Source organism: Lathamus discolor, chromosome 3, assembly GCF_037157495.1.
Source record: "Lathamus discolor isolate bLatDis1 chromosome 3, bLatDis1.hap1, whole genome shotgun sequence".
Lineage (NCBI taxonomy): Eukaryota > Metazoa > Chordata > Aves > Psittaciformes > Psittacidae > Lathamus > Lathamus discolor.
This window is the reverse complement of record NC_088886.1, coordinates 95,355,723-95,375,570: the sequence shown is the minus strand read 5'-3', so window position 1 is coordinate 95,375,570 and position 19,848 is coordinate 95,355,723. Positions and strand designations below refer to the sequence as shown.

At 37.1% G+C, this 19,848-nt stretch overlaps 1 protein-coding gene across 6 annotated transcripts in view; it reads left to right on the top strand.

Annotated features, from left to right (window-relative positions):
* KCNMA1 (potassium calcium-activated channel subfamily M alpha 1) overlaps window positions 1–19,848 on the top strand; it is a 496,510-nt gene that overhangs the window by 388,267 nt on the left and 88,395 nt on the right. For all 6 annotated transcript variants that reach the window (XM_065670697.1, XM_065670696.1, XM_065670698.1 and 3 more), the window contains one exon: window positions 5,715–5,791. In XM_065670697.1, the coding sequence (XP_065526769.1) occupies window positions 5,715–5,791 (77 nt within the window). The remainder of the gene's footprint in view (window positions 1–5,714; window positions 5,792–19,848) is intronic.

Genomic DNA, 19,848 nt, shown 5'->3' with positions numbered 1-19,848 from the left:
CCCTTCCTCTAGACCAGGTTGCTCAAAGCCAGTTAATATGTTTGGAGAAATTTTATACATCACTGATCTGGCATATTTTATCTAATATCAAGCTGAAACAAAATTCCCAGTTCTCCTCTGCTTTCTGCAGAAGGCTTTGTTTAGAAACTTGCTGACTCCCTTAACACATTTCTTAGCTGTTGTGTGCAAAACAAGTGATTATCAGATGTGTTTCAGCTAGCAAAACCAGTATGAAAAATGTTGATTTCATCCTCGAGCTATGAATCAGAGTCAAAAAAATGTTCTGAAGTTGAGGTCTTTTGGATGGGGAGGGGTGTTTGTGGAAATAAAGCCAATTAAACATGTTATATACCAGGAATTTATTTTTTTCTGGTTTTTTTGTTACATACTAATAGAGAAACTTCAGCTCCTTTAAGCTTAAACTATTTATCAAATACATATTCCATAATGAAATATAGCATGCAATGTTCAATTACTCTTCCTGCTAGAATTACTTTTGCATTTTTAGAACAGTAATTTCGCATTAGAAACAATTATACCTAGAAACAATTATGTCTAGCTAAATAGCTTCATGTAAAATGTAGTGTTAAAATATAATGCAAAGTTATGAATGTTATCTTTATTAATTTACATGTTAATACTAACATCAGAAATTCATATGCTACAAATCCGCATATTAAACACAATTATATTGAAGGATCATTTTACTACAGCAGTCACTTGCGGGTGTTTGGTCTTGACTACTTTGCATAAGAGATGGAACGTATTCCTTAAGACATTTGTTCTGCAGTGGACTTCAAAAATGTGATCTGTACAGGAAACCTATGTCTAATTTGTGTCACGAAGTGTTCTGAAGGAATATTTGTGATAGTGGATTAATGTTCAACACAGTTGGACTGGGGAGAAATTGTAAAACTTGGAGGCAGTTTTCTTCTCCTTGTTTATGTTGTGACATCAGCTCATGGTTTGAAAAATATTTTGTTCTCATTTCCTTGGAGATGGTTTGTGTTCTTTTTGCTGGAAGGTGAATTTTTAGAAGGTGGTTTAAGCCAGCCAGTAACTCAGAACCACACAGCCGCTTGCTCACTCCCTTCCCTTCTTCTCCCCTGCTCCAAGAGGATGGGGAGGAGAACTGAAAGAATGTAAACCCCATGGGTTGAGATAAAAGCAGTCCAATAATTAAAGCATAATACAAAACTACCACTACTGCTAATAATAATAATGATAAGGGAAATAACAAGGGGAGAGAATATGAAACCAAAAAAGGGGAGAGGAAAAAAACCCAATAAACACAAGTTGATGCACAATACGATTGCTTACCACCCACCGACTAATAACCAGCCCGACCTGAGCAGCGATCTGGCCCCTCTGGGTAATTCACCTCAGTTTATATACTGAGCATGATGTGCTGTGGTATGGAATACCGCTTTGGCTAGTTCAGGTCAGGTGTCCTGTCTCTGCTTCTTCACAGCTTCTTGTGCCCCTCCTCACTCGCAGAGCATGAGACTGAACAGTCCTTGATGAGAGTAAGCATTACTTAGCAACAACTAAAACATTGGTATGTTATCAACATTGTTCCCAGACTAAAATCGGAACACAGCACTGCATCAGCTACTAGGAAGGACAAAATATTACAGCTGAACCCAAGACAAAGACCAGAAACTTTCTGCAGCAAAGTATATAAATGCTCAGAGAAGGCTTTTTCATTTTACATTTTGTTTCTTGGAAATCCTAAGACAATTTCACAGTCTGAAAGAGTAATGTTTTGGGAAATTTCTTAGAAAATTATGTCTGCTACATTTAGGACTTAAGTCTTCCTTCAGTAGCTTGCATTCTATCTTGGTTTTAGAAACATTAATGACATTCAATCAGGTCTTACTGCAAATTTAACTTTGTATTTTCTGGTCCGTATCTTGTATTCTAGACCTGCTACCTTTCTTCTGATGGGCCACTTAACTACCAGGGTCATTATGCAGAACTGTCAAATAACTTGAATAAATTTGTAACTATTTGAGTTGGGTATCTAGTTCACACATCTGAAGATTTCCTTTAACAAAGTTACATCTGTGGCGAACGCTGTCTTATTAATCTAAAAAGAATTAGTAGTGGTTGTCCTAACTGAACTGCCAAATGCTGTGTTTATTCAGAGGATGTGTATTAATATTGTTTATTTTTCTTTTTATATTTTGGACTGTAGATTGTTCTGTTCCAATGACCTCCCTACTGCTGTAGCAATTTAATCATCCAGTACTGTCAGCAAAATTCATTGGTGGTTGCAGTGGTTGGTTCTTACTGACAATTTTTATTGCGAAACACTTCCTGCCAGTAAGAAGGGGTTGGGAAGATAGTCATGGAGCTGACATAACCTGAATATGAATAAGTAGAGGGAAATTTCAGCAGGTTAAAAAGTATGTTTAATTCATTATGCCAGTAATCCTGGTAAACTTTAACTGTCCAGCTGGAGGCCAGCTGTGTGATCCTCATGAAGTGTGTCATAGCAGCCTTACATGACATGTTGATTTTACAGGCGTGATTAAACTCTCCTATGAGCAGTCTGATGCATATTTATTATTTTGGAATTTTGTTTTAATCTTATATACAGTCAAATGTTTACCCTTTCTCACTTCCTTATTTCTCCTTATGCTTCATCTAGTGGTGAGGCATTTGATACAAGATTAGAAGTTCACAGAATCACAGAATCACAGAATCCCAAGGGTTGGAAGGGACCTAAAAAGATCATCTAGTCCAACCCCCCTGCAAGAGCAGGGTAACCTACAGTACATCACACAGGAACTTGTCCAGGCGGGCCTTGAATATCTCCAGTGTAGGAGACTCCACAACCCCCCTGGGCAACCTGTTCCAGTGCTCTGTCACTCTTACAGTAAAGAAGTTCTTCCTGATGTTAACGTGGAACTTCCTATGCTCCAGCTTACACCCATTGCCCCTTGTCCTATCACTGGATATCACTGAAAAAAGCCTAGCTCCATCATCCTGACACCTACCCTTTACATATTTGTAAACATTGATGAGGTCACCCCTCAGTCTCCTTAGTACTCGCCAACAAGGAGGGTTTGGTCGAAGTGGTGACGGTCAATGGCAGCCTTGGCTGCAGTGACCATGAGATGGTGGAGTTTAGGATCCTGTGTGGGAGGAATAGAATACCTAGCAAAGCCACAGTTCTGGATTTCCGAAGGGCCAACTTTGGCCTCTTCAGTCAACTGCTAAGGGAAGTCTCATGGGAAAGTGTACTAGGCGGTAAAGGGGCTCAAGATAGTTGGTTAGCATTCAAGGACCGCTTCTTCCAAGCTCAGGATCGGAGCGTCCCAATAAGTAGGAAGTCAAGTAAGGGATCTAGGAGACCGGCGTGGTTAAACAAGGAGCTGCTGGGCAAACTCAAGTGGAAAAGGAGAATCTATGGATTATGGAAGGAGGGGCTGGCCGCTTGGGAGGAATATAGGACAGTTGTTAGAGGATGTAGGGAGGCAATTAGGACAGCTAAGGCCTCCTTGGAACTCAATCTTGCTAGTCGGGTTAAAGACAATAGAAAGGGCTTCTTCAAATACATAGCAAATAAAACTAACACAAGAGGCAATATAGGCCCACTGCTGAACGAAGTGGGTACCCTGGAGACAGAGGATATAAAGAAGGCAGAGGTGCTGAATGCCTTCTTTGCCTCTGTCTTTACTCCTGCAGACTCTCCCCGAGGGCCCCGGATTTCTATAGCCCCAGAAGGAGTCAGGACAAAGGAGGAGTTTGCTTTGGTAGATGAGGATTGGGTTAGGGATCAGCTATGCAATCTGGACATCTGTAAATCGATGGGTCCGGATGGAATGCACCCACGGGTGCTGAGGGAGCTGGCGGAGGTCATTGCTAGGCCACTCTCCATCATCTTTGGTAAGTCGTGGGAAACGGGCGAGGTGCCTGAGGATTGGCGGATGGCAAAGGTCACACCAATCTATAAGAAGGGCAAGAAGGAGGACCCGGGTAATTATAGACCGGTCAGCCTTACCTCCATCCCTGGAAAGGTGATGGAACAACTTATTCTTGACTCCATCACTAGGCATATCAAGGATGAGGGGGTCATTAAGAACAGCCAACATGGTTTTATGAGGGGGAAGTCATGTATGACCAACCTTATAGCCTTCTATGAGGAAGTGACTAGGTGGAGGGATGATGGTAGAGCGGTAGATGTAGTTTTTCTTGATTTCAGTAAGGCATTTGATACTGTCTCCCACAGCATCCTCATAGATAAGCTAAGGAAGTGTGGGCTTGACGATCAAGTAGTGAGGTGGATCGAGAACTGGTTGAAAGGAAGAAGGCAGAGAGTTGTGGTCAATGGCGCAGAATCTAGCTGGAGGTCTGTGACTAGTGGAGTTCCTCAGGGGTCGGTGCTGGGACCGGTGCTGTTTAATATTTTCATCAATGACCTGGATGAGGGAACTGAGTGCACCCTCAGCAAGTTTGCTGATGACACAAAACTGGGAGGAGTGGCTGACACACCAGAGGACTGTGCTGCCATTCAGCGAGACCTGGACAGGCTGGAGAGTTGGGCGGGGAGAAACTTGATGAAATTTAACAAGGGCAAGTGTAGAGTCTTGCATCTGGGGAAGAACAACCCCATGTACCAGTACAGGTTGGGGGTTGACCTGCTGGAAAGTAGTGAAGGGGAAAGGGACCTGGGGGTCCTGGTGGATAGGAGGATGACCATGAGCCAGCAATGTGCTCTTGTGGCCAAGAAGGCAAATGGCATCTTAGGGTGCATTAGAAAGGGAGTGGTTAGTAGGTCAAGAGAGGTTCTCCTCCCCCTCTACTCAGCCTTGGTGAGGCCGCATCTGGAATATTGTGTCCAGTTCTGGGCCCCTCAATTCAAGAAGGACAGGGAATTGCTTGAAGGAGTCCAGCGCAGAGCCACAAAGATGATTAAGGGAGTGGAACATCTCCCTTATGAGGAGAGGCTGAGAAGTTCATAAGCAAAAATAATAAATGGAAACCTAGGTGGCTCACCTTGTTAGTTGTATATTTTTGTTTGAAATTTTGGCTTTTGTCTGTTCAGAATTTAAACGGTTCTGCTGTATTCAGATATGAAGGCTGAAAAGATAGCTTGAATCAAGATTATTCCAGTTTCATTTTGATGTTGCTTTATGAACTTGTTTTGAGTAGATTTTCCCTTTATGGTTTTGTTTGGCCTTTTTTTTTTTTTTTTTTTTTTGAAGTAGCATATGTGTTACTGTCACATTGATATTGTTGCAACCTCTTCTCTTATCCAAAATGAAATTCTACTTGTTGCCAGGCTGAACAATTGGCCCAGGGTGCTAGACAGTCTTTAAAAAAAGAAAAAAACATCTGGTATACCTATTTTGGTGTATTCATTCAATATATATGTATATTTATATGTTAGTGATTAAATTCATTGCTCTTTTTCCTAAGATGAAAGACAAATGAACTGATACACTGTGTCATAATTATCATCTCTTCTCCAAGTTACTTTTCAAATAGAAGTATATTAAAAGAAACACTAATTTGGAGTCTTTTGCTTGAAATTAATGGTCTTGTAGCAAATATTTCCTACTTTACATGTCTAAACCTTTTCAAAGATTAAGGAAATTAGTGCTGGCATGTTTCATTAATTTGGCACTGCAGCAAGAGGAAACGTGGGACTAATTTCATTTATATGGATTAAGAAATGTGTCAGTATTTTCATTCTGTCTCTCTAGGGCATTTTTTTATTGCAAGGCCTGTCATGATGACATCACGGATCCCAAAAGGATAAAAAAATGTGGCTGCAAACGGCGTAAGTAATATTTCTATCGCTCCCTTCCTCTCCTTTTCATGAACTGATCAGCTTTGAAGAATCTATCTTTACATGTTTAAACCATGATACAGAAAAGCTAAGAAGTAAATGCACAGCAACATAATAAATTCCATTTGCATTTCTGAAGTACATAAACTTTTATTGTATTTTTCAACATTCACCTGTTTTTTCATTTAAAAGTCCATTAGATTCCAAAGCTAACAAAACCTGAAGAAGTAAATCAAGCTAGATTGTGGAGGTTTCTGGGTTAAGAGTGATGTAACAGCGAAGTTCTGTTCTCATTCATACCAGTGCTCATTCTACCAGTGGCAGAAATCCATTAATTTCAGTAGTTTCCTATTTAGTGCAAAACTTCTGTCTTGCTGAATATGATTAAGTTCTCAGGGCAGCTTTTTAAATTGTTTGGAAAGGTTTGCATGAAGAAATAATTGAGTTTTGGAATTGAGATCAGACATCCCATTTGTATATTTATAAATGTATAGAAATTAGCATTTTATTTATCTATACTTGAAAGGACTTTTTGCAGGAACTATCACAACCATGTTTTGTCCGAAGATGTGTTTGACTTATGAGTATTTGTAATACTGATATCAAAAGGATGTAGGGATCCATTTCTTAATATTTCTGAATATTTATGGGCATTCCATGGTATTCTGCCATGAAAAAGCTTATTCAGTTCAAAAGTGCTGATCAGGTAAATTGAAAGATCTCAGAGGAGTTTGATCATGTGTATTTTACCATTACTTTTAAAAGAGAAATCTCTTATTTATAGATCCAGTCATAGTGTTATCACTGTACTGTCTTAGAGAATGAAAGCAAGCCTAAAGCAGACATTCTCTGCCTTTAAGGAATCCCAGAAATTGATGAATTCTTGAAGATTATTTTAAAAAGAAAAGAATATGTCACTGGAGGTTTTAAACAAATTCCTCTCACCCAGAAAAACATGAGTGTGGATCAAAGTAGTACAGTTGAGAGAAAGCAGCTAAACCAGTGACAGAAAATGGTTTTTATTCTCCCAGTAGCCTCAACGAGAGCAAAGCACATGGAAAGCATGCCTGATGTGGAAGGAATGTATGCATTGCCTAATATATTGGAAAAAATTGTTGAGGAACAGTCTATCACTGTGAGAATGTGACCTTTGAACTGCTGCAAAGCCAATAGGGCTGCTGAGTAAGTTCTGGTAAAGCCAGTTACAGATTCCTTAGAGTGCCTGAAACTCTCAAACCCAATTATTTTTCCAAATTACCCAACAATTAAAAAGCAATAAATTTATACAGGTAACATATCAGATTCTAGAAAAAAAACCCAACAATTTTTACTTGTATTTTCTCCTCCTTCACATAGTATATGCTTTTCACATGTGCTGCTTAAAAAAATATATAAAAAAATAATAATTCCCAAAGATCTGTGGTTTTAATACAAGATCTACACTTTTAATTGAAATCTATTATAAGATAGGATTCAGAAATTCACAGTATAAAGAGTAAGAGCCCTTTATTGTACATTAATGCGAATCAATGAAACCTCCTCAGTACTAGGAAACCAGGGAGAAAATAGTATCCTGTGACTCAGTGAACACAATGGATATATTACCAGCAGTAAGGCCATGCAGAGGTGAGAGTGACAACTTTTGGGTTTGGAAATGTTCCAAACAGCATGATCACATGTATTAGTCCAAAAAAAATGAAAGGGTGTTGGAAAGATAAGAAACAAAATGATGGAATTAGTGAGGCAGAAGAAGGAGGCGGCTCTCAAAGCTGCTGCAGTGAGCACTGAGCACTGAGCACTAAGAAGGGAATCCTCCAAGTCAGGTGAAAAATGGAAAAAAGTGGGAGGAGTAAAATCTTAAATTTCCCTTTCACTGTCTCCCGTCCCTCTCCCCCATCTGCATTCGCCCCTCTCCTTTCCTACATACACACGTGGTCACAGATACCATGATGGCTGGCAGCAGTCATTGTGGCCGAGAAAGGCTCCCACTTAGAAGCATGCTCACAGCTAGTAGGAATAATTGTATTAGCAATAATACAATTGTTTTGCTTTAAAAGTTCTGTCAAAAAAAAAAAAAAAAAGAAAAATTTCAACAGTAATTAGTGATTTTTGTCTCTCAAATTTTGATGACAGTCTTGAGATCCCTTTCCTTGGACTGATTTTTTTTTTTGTTTGTTTTTTTTTTAAGGTAAGTCTTTGTGCAGTCTATTATTCACATAAAATGTCTTAGCTTTAGCTTTCAAATCACTAATCACTTTTGAAAAATCTTAACTATGTTATCCTTCTGAAAGCTACACAAACCATTGGTCTTAAAAATGCAGTCTAACCAAAATAAAGCATAAATTGAGAAACTCTTTTGCTGCTGAATTAGGAAACTGTCAACTGATCTGTCAACAGCTAGTATGTTAGTGCTATCTTCAAAGACACTGCAAATAGTCATACGTGTGTATATGTAGTCCTATATGATAAATATATATTTTAATTAGTGAGTAACATAGCAATTAGAGGCAGCTGAATGTGGAAAATGTGTGAGATGAAATGAAAGTTTGTATGTAAATATATTGACACACTCAGGTAAAGTAAATGTGAAAGAAAACTTAATTATGGTGGCATTAATGCAGCTTCCTGTGACACTTGAAAAACACATTCTTTAATAATGCATCTGAGCTTGCACATCAGTTTAGATACTGTTTGAACATTAGCTTGTGGTATTGTTGGGGTCTAAATCTGAGTCTGACCTACATAGCCGTTTGTCCAAACCTGTTCAGCCTAATATTAATAATACAGGGTAGATCAGTGCATTTTTACAAGGCCAGGGAAAATTAAAGTAACCTTGTTTCCTTTTGCAGTTTCTCTGCCATTCATTTCTCCTTACCCATGCCACCCCCTGAATATGAATATGAATGCTGATGTCACATTGTCCAGAGAAGTGCTTGTGTGGAAATTTTATTCACAGATTGTTAAGATTTTTTGTAATGTTTTCAATCTCTTTCCTATTCCATTTAACTGTAGTTTTTGCAGCAAGGGGCCAAATACATGTATATATTTATATAAAATGCAGCCACTTTGGGATGAAACCTCTAAACTGGATGACCTACTCTTCCTGTTTCTTTCATTTTGTGCAACAGTTATGGTCTAATTCTCTATATATTTTTTCCAGTGACAGTGCTTGCTGTGATCCGTGGGTGTTGAACCCCGCAGGGAACATATATCAAGTGTACGTTGATGTGTTTGAAGGAATTTCTTGTAATCTATGATCATTGACAAACTTTTGATTTATTTTTCCTCTTGCTGCCTTGGAACACGGCCCCTACTATATTTTAACTTCACACTGATAGTGATCTATTGTGAGTAAAAATGGGTTCCCTGTAGCCCAGAGTGCGGTCCAACCTGTCTTTCTAGCAGAGAGTATTTTTGTTCAGTATTTTGGTTCTTTTCTTTATTTATGTTGCATGTAGCAGTGACGTCATACCCACAAGTTTCTCATCGTTTACACCAATGGAGATTAGGGTGACGTTGAAGAAAATACAGCAGTTTTCCCCTCTTCCACCTTTTTGCCCCCTTTTTCCACAGACTTATTTTTTTATCACTGTTTGAAAATGAGATCTTGGCAATAGTATTTCCTTGACATTATTCCAGCAATGTCTCATGAATTTTTAGAGATATCAGTTAGGCTGGAGTAATTAACACTACAGCACTGTTTGCTGGGTTAAGTGCAACTCCTTGTCAGACCTGTGTTCAATTCTTTTTGTACTTTGTCTTTTCCACTGCATAGCTGACACAAAAAGCAACACAGCAGCCTTTTACTTTCCTTATCTAACCTCTTTCTCCCCATTGGCAAAAAAAAAAAAAAAAAAAAAAAAAAATGGATGGGGGGAAAGCCAGGCAATGATTCAAATGTGTGGCCAGCTTTTAATGTAAAAACCTTATAGCTATCTTCAATAGGAAACAAGCTACGAGGACTGTTTTCCCCAGCATGCTTGTTTTGAAATTAATTACATGAGTAGAGCCACACTGACTTTTCAGGACTTATGATGTAAAGTTTTACATTATTATATATAGAATATAAACTTTATAGACCACTTCATGGCAATCTAAGTGATACCACTTTAAAGTGTACGGAATCTGTGAAGGCTCTCATCAGCCACTTCTTGTGCATACAGTCATGATAATTTAAATAAACACAACATTTGGGACATGGAAAGTATTTGCTACTTAGAAATATAAGCACTGCAAAGATGTGCTGGTTATAGGGTAGTGTTGGGATTTCATGAGCTTGTTCCTTCAAAGAGCCAGAGGGATCAAATATTTCATACCTGCAGTGAGGCATTACTGTAACCACATTGAGGCTGCTAACCATACTGTATAACTGCAGCTGTTCTAAATAAGTGAGGTTATGAAGTTTGTTGAACTTTTCAGCAGATACTCTAAACTTACTATGTGATAACACTTCAGGTCTTAATCAGGGTTGAGATATTTTTCCTTCTCAGCTACACACCATAGGATCTTGCAAAGAATCAAGGAAAACTTCATATTCCTGGAGCTGCATGATAAAGTGCTAACCATCTTGGAATTGAAATGGCCTTCATTATGATTATTTACCATTTATCTTATTGTGGTGCCTGCGAACTGCACTACAGGGTTGAGACCCTCTTGTGGTAGGAAGCATTCAGAAATTTCTCCAAAGATCTATTTTCAGCCAATAGAATGACAAAGCAGAAATATGGGGCAGCACAGAAAAGCAGGTTGTGAAACAGGTCAGCATTATAGGAATCAATAATAAACCAGAAAGAAACTAATCCGTATGGATAAAATGATGACTTCTATTGACTTTGAGGCAAAATACTGGAAATAATTTGGATTTATTTGGAGCAATATATTTATTTAAAATATGCTTCTATGTCGAGGCCTTTCTGGACCAGAGACATTACTTAAAATAGTATTAAATAAAGAAAGAGAAGAACACTTAATGCTAAGAGAGCATTAAAAAAGAAAAGGTCATGTAGCTTTGACTTTTTTTTTCCATTTCCCCAATAGCCTCAGTTTGTTCGGCAATGCAGTTACCTTTGAGAGTACACTGACTGAGAGTCTTCTGTAAGATAATGAAGGAAAGGTCATGATCAGATTTTAAAATTAAAATGAACTGGTCTATAAACGTGCCATTACATCAAAATGTGTGAGTAATTCTTATAGTTACTAAAATAGGGCAAAATGTCCACTCAAGTCACCTGCTGTTTCTACAGTTCTGACAAAGAACAGCACTTATATTAATTATAGAAAGCAAGTAACGAATTGTCTTTGTTTGCAAAAACTGCAAGATATTGGACAAGGTGACTTGGTGGTCTTGAAGTTGTCCATAAAAATTAAATTATGGAGAGATACCTTTGCCTGTTGTGCTAACAGAAATTAACTTCTCACAAACATGGTAAAGCATGCTGCTGTGTGTTTCAGGAAACTGAAATTGTGCTGGCGAAAGGCCTTTCAGTATTTTGGTATTTCAGTCTCATGATGCTAATCAGCATTGCTAAGAGATGATCAGAATGGTCTGGTCGTCCTTTAATGCTGCTGATATTTTACTCATAGTGTGTATCATGAGAACTCAATGCACTGAAATGAGACTGTATGCATTTCAATTTTTAAGTGTAGCGGGACCTTTTTTACCATCTGCTGGTCAAGAAACTTCCAGTTCATCTTGTTAACCACCTGTTATCTCATAGAGATCCACTAGATGTCCTCGGAGATCTACTTTTTCTTCCCGTCGAGGTCGCAAGGAAAACTGCTGTAGTCATGGGTGGAATACGAGAATTGGGTAGACTCTATGGTTAGGAAAAAACAACAACAACAAAAAAACAAAACAAAACAAAAAACAGGAAGAAACAAACAAAAACAAACAAAAAACCCACACCAAAAACCCCCAAACAACAACAACTAAAACAATAAGACAAACAAACAAAAAAAAAAACCACCACACCAAACCCCAACCAAACAGCAGAGATTAAAGGATACTTTGTTCTGCTTGCTGTAGAAACAAAAGGAGCTGTTCCTTGACATCTTAGGTAGAGAATAATCTGCAGTTTCCTTTGCTTATTTTTGCAGCTGGAAATATTTCCTGTTTCTGTTTATGAACTCTAAGTAACACTTCTGATCCAGACAATCTAGAAATTTTGACTGGACTTTTTTGACATTTTTGAGATCAGAAAGCAGGGTACTGCCAGAAGCTTAGGCCTGTAAAGCACATTCCTTCCCCATTAGAAGGCTATTGCCTTCTAAGAAAAAAAAAGTTTTTAAAAGTATTTATTTAAAATTAACAGAAATTTTGCTTTCCTTTTGCTTTTAGCAAATCAGACTAGTTCATATAGGCCTTGTTTTGTCAGCAAATTATCTAAGTAGTCTGATTTCTGTATCACTGATAACTTCCCCTGATATTTTTAGTAATGCATTTTACAGATGTTGTTGGATTGTCACCATACTAAGTAGGAGGATCTAATCTTCCTTTTTTATTTTTTTTTTTATCATTTATCATTCCTTTAAAAATAGGGAAGTAATTTTCTTTATGTCCCAACTTACATTTTCAGTAGTTGCAAGTAACAGTTTTGTTTAACATCCACAACATGTCTAGGAATAGAAATGAGTTGATTCTTATACAGGTGCTACAGATGTCAAATAAGTTTAATACCCATCCTGAGGCTGTTCTTAAGGTCCTCCGTCTGTCTGATGATTCCCATTTTTTTGTTAGTGTTTATGGAACTTTTGTAGGGAATGGTATGTGTGTGGCTGAACCATTTAAAATCATTTCTGTCTTGTCTTTGATCTTGTCACTAGTCATCCCTACTAATAATCCATGTTTTGTTTTATTTAAAAGTAAATAAGTATTGTATTTGGTATGAATGTTAAAATGACTGTATAAAAGGAATGAATAGTAACAGCATGTTTTTGTTTTTGGATTTTTTTTTTTTTTTTTTTTTAAATGTATTGCTCTGATATGCAGTTGCTTATATACTGGTTGAAACCGTTATAGAAAGTCCTTTCTGCTAATTATATTTCCAGGTCCAAGCCTGTTTCGTGCATGTTAATGATGTGAAATATTAAAATGATGCATGATTTCCAGAACAACTGATAATAATAGTTATAAACAGTCCCTGAAAGGGCATTGCTTTTGAGAAGTGCTATGGAGTCCTTCCCCTGTTGAAAAGAAGGGCTTAAATTTCCCACTTCATTGGTTTAAGTCTGATGAAAATGGTACTAAAAGTTTTCTTCCCAACCCTCTTTTCCTTTAAGGATAATTTCTTCTAATTTTTGTAAATGCGTCCTATCCTATTATTGACTGTTGACAAGATATGGCTACAAGTAATGAAAAACAGGGACTGTTACTAACCAATGACATAGTTGAGAATTTCTGAGCAGTGTGTTTTGCTACAGCATTTGATTGGAAAAAGTCCTTCAAAACAGCTATAATTAAAACAAAATGGGCCTGCCTTTTACCTCACCTACTGTTACCTTGTCTCACAAATGCCTGTTATTTTTCTTTCATTTCCTTAATGTGAAACTAATGAAATAGTCATAACGGAAAGACTTCCACTTTTTGGTAACATATTTCACTTTTCTTTTTCTACCCAACTTTTCAATTTTAAAGAATGTGTTGGGAAGAGTTAGACAGAGGGAAAACATGGGAAAACAAATGCTGTTTTGAATTTTCTGTGTAGTTTGAATGTGTATGCATCAAAAGCTGCAGTGGAAACCTTCTTTCTAAAAGCCAAGCTCTGAGGAATGATGTACCATGCAATGAACAAGCCTGATGCTGCATGATGAGTTTCTGAACAGCTGTAAGATAACTCTACTAAGATGCTAAAAGAACATGGCATTAGTCATGTGAGCAAAGTTTTAGAGGAATGGAGTCGCTGCTGAAGAGATCACTCATTCATCTCCCTCAATGCCTGTTTTTCACAATCATAATGTTACCCTTGCTTGACAAATATACTGTATGGCAAGTCATCAAGGCCTTAGAACAACAGGACTTGACCCATTTGAGAGATTTCAATCCTCCTTCCCTGGTGACTGTGGCATTAAGAAACTGGAAAAAAAAAAAAAAAAAAGAGAAAAAAAAAAAGAGAAATTATTTTAAATTTTATGTCATTACCATAATGCAGAAAGACAACCTAAACTGAAGGTACAGGCCAGAGAAACATTACCTTTGTTCTACATTTGCTTTTAAGGTTTTGTTTTTGCCTGTCAGTGTTGTTTTGTTTTTAGTACAACTGAGTCAGTTCAATCTAAACCATTACCAAAAGTGTTGGTTCAGTGCAACAAGTGAAACAATCTAAGTGGCCTTTGCACTTCTTCAGACTAAACATACCTGTGATTCAGGTAACACACAAAATTGCATGATGGTAGTTATACATGCATTTATAAACTAGGATGCTGTACATTTCTAAAAAGGACATTCAGATGACGAAGGATAAAAATATTCTCTTCTGTTCTAAACTGGCACTCCTTTTGGAATTAGGCATAATGCTGTATTCAGTTATTTGGTTTTTAATCTACCTTTGCATCCAGAGCAGAAAACATGCCAATGATTGGTTCAGCGTGTTTCAGTGGACCAATGCTCTATGTGCTTTTGGTGATGCCTTATTTGTGAACTGATTTTAATGTCAAGCATATTTATCATTTATTAGTTGTGTCTCTTATATGGGCAAATTTTAGTACTCTGTCATCAGTTAATTTGAATTCCTGAAGATACAATGTATTTTTCAGAGAAATTTATGAACGTTTTGTAACTCTTTCGTAATGTGTAATTTGTTGCAATGAAGGAGTTCCCTGGCACAGTTTAATACAGAAAAAATTATTAGCATATGCTTAAGAATAAATATATTTATATATATGTATCTATGTGTGTAATGTATATGTGTGTGTGAGTGTGTGTATGTAAGAATATATGTGTATGTGTGCTTTTGTATGTAAATACATACATACATATATATATATATATACAGTTTAATTTTACAGGAAGCAGGATAGGTCAAAAATATCTAATGGATAAGCAACTTCAGAATTTTGCTTTCATTTTTAGCCCAGTAGTATTAATTGTGCCAAGGGAAAAATATGTCCTTAGGATTCTCTGCTCTTATTATGTTCTTTTTTGATCCAAACGCTTGACTGTAAACAGTTATTCTTCCCCATGTCTGCGGTCACCTTATAAGACTGAACAGAAATAAAGAGCAATTTATCTTTTGCCCTACTTTTAATGTACAGCCAAAGTGTTATCAATAATCTCATTGCATTTTTTTTTCCTGGGTCAAGACTGTTAACAAAAACTAAGGCCTGTATTAAATCCCTTAAATTACCTTCCAGCTGCCTTGTTATATATATAACCTTGCCATTAACCTGCTGCTCTTCCTCTCCTCCCATCCAACACATGGTTATAGCCAAGATGTCCATCTACAAGAGAATGAAACTGGCATGTTGTTTTGATTGCGGACGCTCTGAGCGTGACTGCTCTTGCATGTCAGGCAGTGTACATAGTAACATGGACACCCTTGAGAGAGCCTTCCCACTTTCTTCTGTCTCTGTTAATGATTGCTCCACCAGTTTACGTGCCTGTAAGTTCAACACCAACACATGCTGTTCCATGTCTGTGGTGTCTGTGATATCATCCCCGTCTTGTGTCGTGCATCATAGTTCTGTGAGTTTTACCGGGCTGATGCTTGTTAAAAGAGTCAAACCCAAATTTTAATATAACTCTGTGTTCATATTTCTGTTTTATTATTAATACAAAACTGTAATTTATTATTTTGCTTTGTGTGCTCTTTATGAAGCATGCTGTTGCAATAGCATGCAGGACCATAGTAGTGCAATCTGGTGACATCTTTTTTATTTAATTCATACAATATAAATTGTCATTAATTATATAATAAGTGCTGCTGTGGTGGAACAGGCCTGTATCTAAATCTGTGATGAGTGCTAAGTGAACAGCTATAATAGTGCTGGCACTAGAATGGCATACAATAGGCAGTGAATAAATATACAGGATACAACATAGCTGAATTGTAGTATCTGGAGTTCTATTCTAGACTGCTACCGTTATCTTCAGTTTTGTTTGTAACCCTTTATTCTCAATAAGGCAAGACCTTCCATCTGACACTGAAAACACAGAAATCATTGCATAAATGGTTGTACTTTTTATAGTATCTTTTTAAAAGGGCTAGTCCGATACAAACTTCCTGATGCAAACTTTTTGAAATTAACTGTAGAATCTGTCCCATAGGACAGTACCATTCTGGAATATGCCCTAAAACCTATTCTGAAAGATCAGAGTTGAGAGGAAGAAAACTTGGATAAACTCTGTGTAACCATTTGGGCAAATGTTAGGGATCCCAAAGTTTAATTTGTCAGTGTGATGTCAACAATTGAGGAACATTGTTAATTAAAATGCTTATTTTTTTATTATTATTTTATTTTATTGTCATCTTTAGATATTCAGAATAGGCAAAACTATGTCTTGGGACAGGAGCTGTTTTCCTTTCCCTACCCAAATGACAAAAAGCCTGTAACATTATTCAGATACATCTATAAAGAATATTAGGCAATTTTATAAGGAAGCATGTCCACTTTAGATTACAAGTCATTGCAGATAAAAATGCCCTCCACTACTAAGAGTATAATGTAGTTAGTAGATTATGCATCTGGTTGCCTTTTGATACCATGTGTCCTGCAGCATATAGTTCAAGGGGTGAAGGACTTTGCTTTGCTATTTTGAAATTTGAACTATTTTTCCAGACACAAATTTGGAGTATGTAACAATACTATGATTCTTGTTAGCATTTTTTATCTGAAGACTGTGTCTATTAAGCTCCTTGTAATAGGATTTCTTAGAAATTTTACCAGAAATCTTCTAAGTGTATAAGCATTCTGAATGTCCTTTCTATCCACTTGGTTGCAACTCATGTATCATCACCTCAGGGCAGATTGTTCCCAGTTTAAGTCCTATTTTGAGTTACAGGAGTTTTTATCCTTTAGAATCGCCTTTATCAGAGTAAAATATAGCAAAACACATTTTGTTAAGAAAAGTGGATAAGAAACCTTCCTGGATTAAGAGTTACTGCAGGCAGTGTTACTTACACAGCCTAACAGCCTCAGTAACACAGTGCCTGGTATAGTTTGCATTAATACAGACTAGTACAGAGAGTATGTTCTTGGATCCCAGCACTGGTGTTAACAGCAACCAGACCGGGCTAAATGAATATGTCCCCTACAAATGGGTAAAATTTCTGCCATTAGCACTGTTTGGCAAGGAAAGAAAACCGTAATTTGTAGGTTTACCATAGCTTTCAAGTTCACTTAAGACTCTTCAGAGGCAGATAAAGTAAACATTTTTGATTGTGTTGCCTGCTGAGCCAGAAACCTCCACAGTAATGTATTAATTTCCACCAAAGAACAATGCTTTGGGGAAACACGTTAGATCTATGTTGTATTTTGAAGGATAAGTGATATTGACAGCCTTGAGGATTTTTAGCATGCTATCTTTCAAGGGCCTTTCCCCCCCTTCATCACTTCATCAGATCAAAATAGATCTCACTCTTCCCCTTGTGAGACTAGTCACCTTTGACTGTTAATAATAAGCACGAAAATCAATACCAATTCACACTCTTTGCAAAGCAGCATAAGCCTTTCTTTTCCAATTAAAAAAAAATATATATACACACATGCAACGTTTCACTGGCAGGGCTTCAATAGAAATCAGTGTGTTTTCTTTGCATTGTACAGGGGTCTTATGATGCCCATCTTGACAGAGCTAGTTAACTCAAAAGAATGGTGGTGAGAGTCAGCTTTTCATTAAATATGAGCAGATGTGAAATGTAGAGTGTTTGACAATTAGAAATGGCAGCAGCAGGGCCCCAGAATCAAAGTGAGGTCAGATTGGTGGATCAGATTACCTCTCTTACATTCTTTAGTTGTTCTGAAAATCATTTTGAATTAGTGTCAGTGGAGCCATGATGGGTTTTGCCCTTTGTCTTTTATTCTAGGACTGTATTGTTTCCCCAGACACTCATTAAAGGTCATTATACTATTACAGGGCTTGCTTTGGTCGTGGTGCCCCAGTTGGGCTGTCTTGCTTCTACAATTGCTTAATGCATTTCCTTCTTTTCTCCTTTTTTTTTTTTTTTTCTTCTTTTTTTTTTTTTTTCTTTTTTTAACTTTTGGTTATAAAAGCAGGCTTTTTTTTTCAAGGTAAATTAAATCACAGACCATTGTAGGAAACTTCTTGAAACAATGAGTGGCTTTTGTAAGAATTAATGCTGTTTATAAGAATCTGATGTCAAGTAGAAAATATCAATTTATATATTCAATGTTGTACACAGAATTTAGTGTACTAATTGTATAACATGTAGAGAAAGTAACACTTGCATTGTGTTTTCTACCATGGGTAAGTTTCTCTGTATTTTATTGTTGTCTGCACTTCCAGGAAATGAAAATCGTATTTTGAATAAATATAATTACATTAAATAGCTTTTGTATTTATAGGCAGTTGTCTGGAGAAAAAAAAAAAAAAAAGGATCGTTATAAATGTAAGGAAATAGAAATTTTTTTTGTGTATCTAGAATTTTTAGTATTTAGGTGCTTTTATTAGATTGCTACGTGAACGGGAGTCAAATGATCCAAGCATTTTTTGCATCAGAGTCTTGAGTGAATTACAGTGATGAGAGACACTTAGCCACTGAAAATCCTGGGGTGGTTTATACAATGAAGTTATGTTACTAATAAGTGTGATGTTTCTGCTTATGTCTGTGCCGAGTCTTGGGGAGTGCCATTCAAATGATTAATTGATACAGACAGAATCTTAACCTGAACCATTTAATTTCTGTGTTTCTGTATCACCATATGGCTGTGCTTCTCACGAACATCAAAATTTCACATTTCAAAAGGAAACCTTTTCTAAACTTGTTGCTGTGCCCACTGCCATGGGAATCTAAACTTCCAAGGATATACTTGATACTAGGTCCAGGGATATCTAAATCAGATTGTGAAAAAACATGCCTTGGCATGCTTTGATAGTCCCAAGAAGCTTTATGTGAAGATCTTGATGTTGGTGAAGTAATCAAAGCATGTACCTACCTGTGTGCCAGGCCCAGTATAGAACCATATATTCCATCTGGTCTTCTAGTGCCATCACATGGTTTATACTGAGCAAGCAAGTTAGCTGCTGAGTCTTTCACAAAGGACCTAAATTTTTTTGCAGGATTAGATGAACATTTTGGGTATCTTGAATAAGGATTGCTGTTGAACTAAAGTTCACTGTGCTGAAGCTATATCTGGCAATGTGGTTTAACAAGTTAGGTCAAGGCAATGTAGATTCTGCCTGTATGTGTTTATAAATTAAAACCACAAATTCTATAATGAGAGTTGAAATTACATGACACTTACTGATATAGCCAGAAAGAAGAATGCATAACACAACACACAGACACATTGGTCAGTGTATCTAAAGCTCATCAGTTGTATAATTATGCTTGGGCTTTTCTAGATAAGCTATTAAGTCCTGGTTGACTGAAAAGACAGCCTACATTCTGTTTCTTCTAGAATGCAAGAGCCATATCCTCGGTTTCCTACAGAACAAAACTGACCTACTAGTTCTGTAGTTCTGCTGAAGTAGCAAAGACAACAAGAAATACTAGCTTTAATGGATGAGCTAAGATACAGGAAGGGCCTATATGTGTCCTGTCAAGCTATAACTTTCAGTGCTAGAATTTTATTTTTACTCATTAGCAACAGAGGTTTCCCTTTTACAGGATTTTGTGGTGGCTAGAGACTTTGAGATTATCAAACCAGCTATAAATATGATCCCATTTACATTATATTTATAATACTGTGAATAGGGAAAGGTGGGGTACTAACTCTCTTCTACTACGCAATTTCTATGAGCTGTGAGAATTCTGTTGTGGCCACAAGTGGGATAAATGCTCGTTTGCTCTGAAATTCTTGCTTTCACATATGCTGCATAAACACCTTTCTCTTTAATATAACTCACTGATCCCTCTGTGGTCATATTGTCT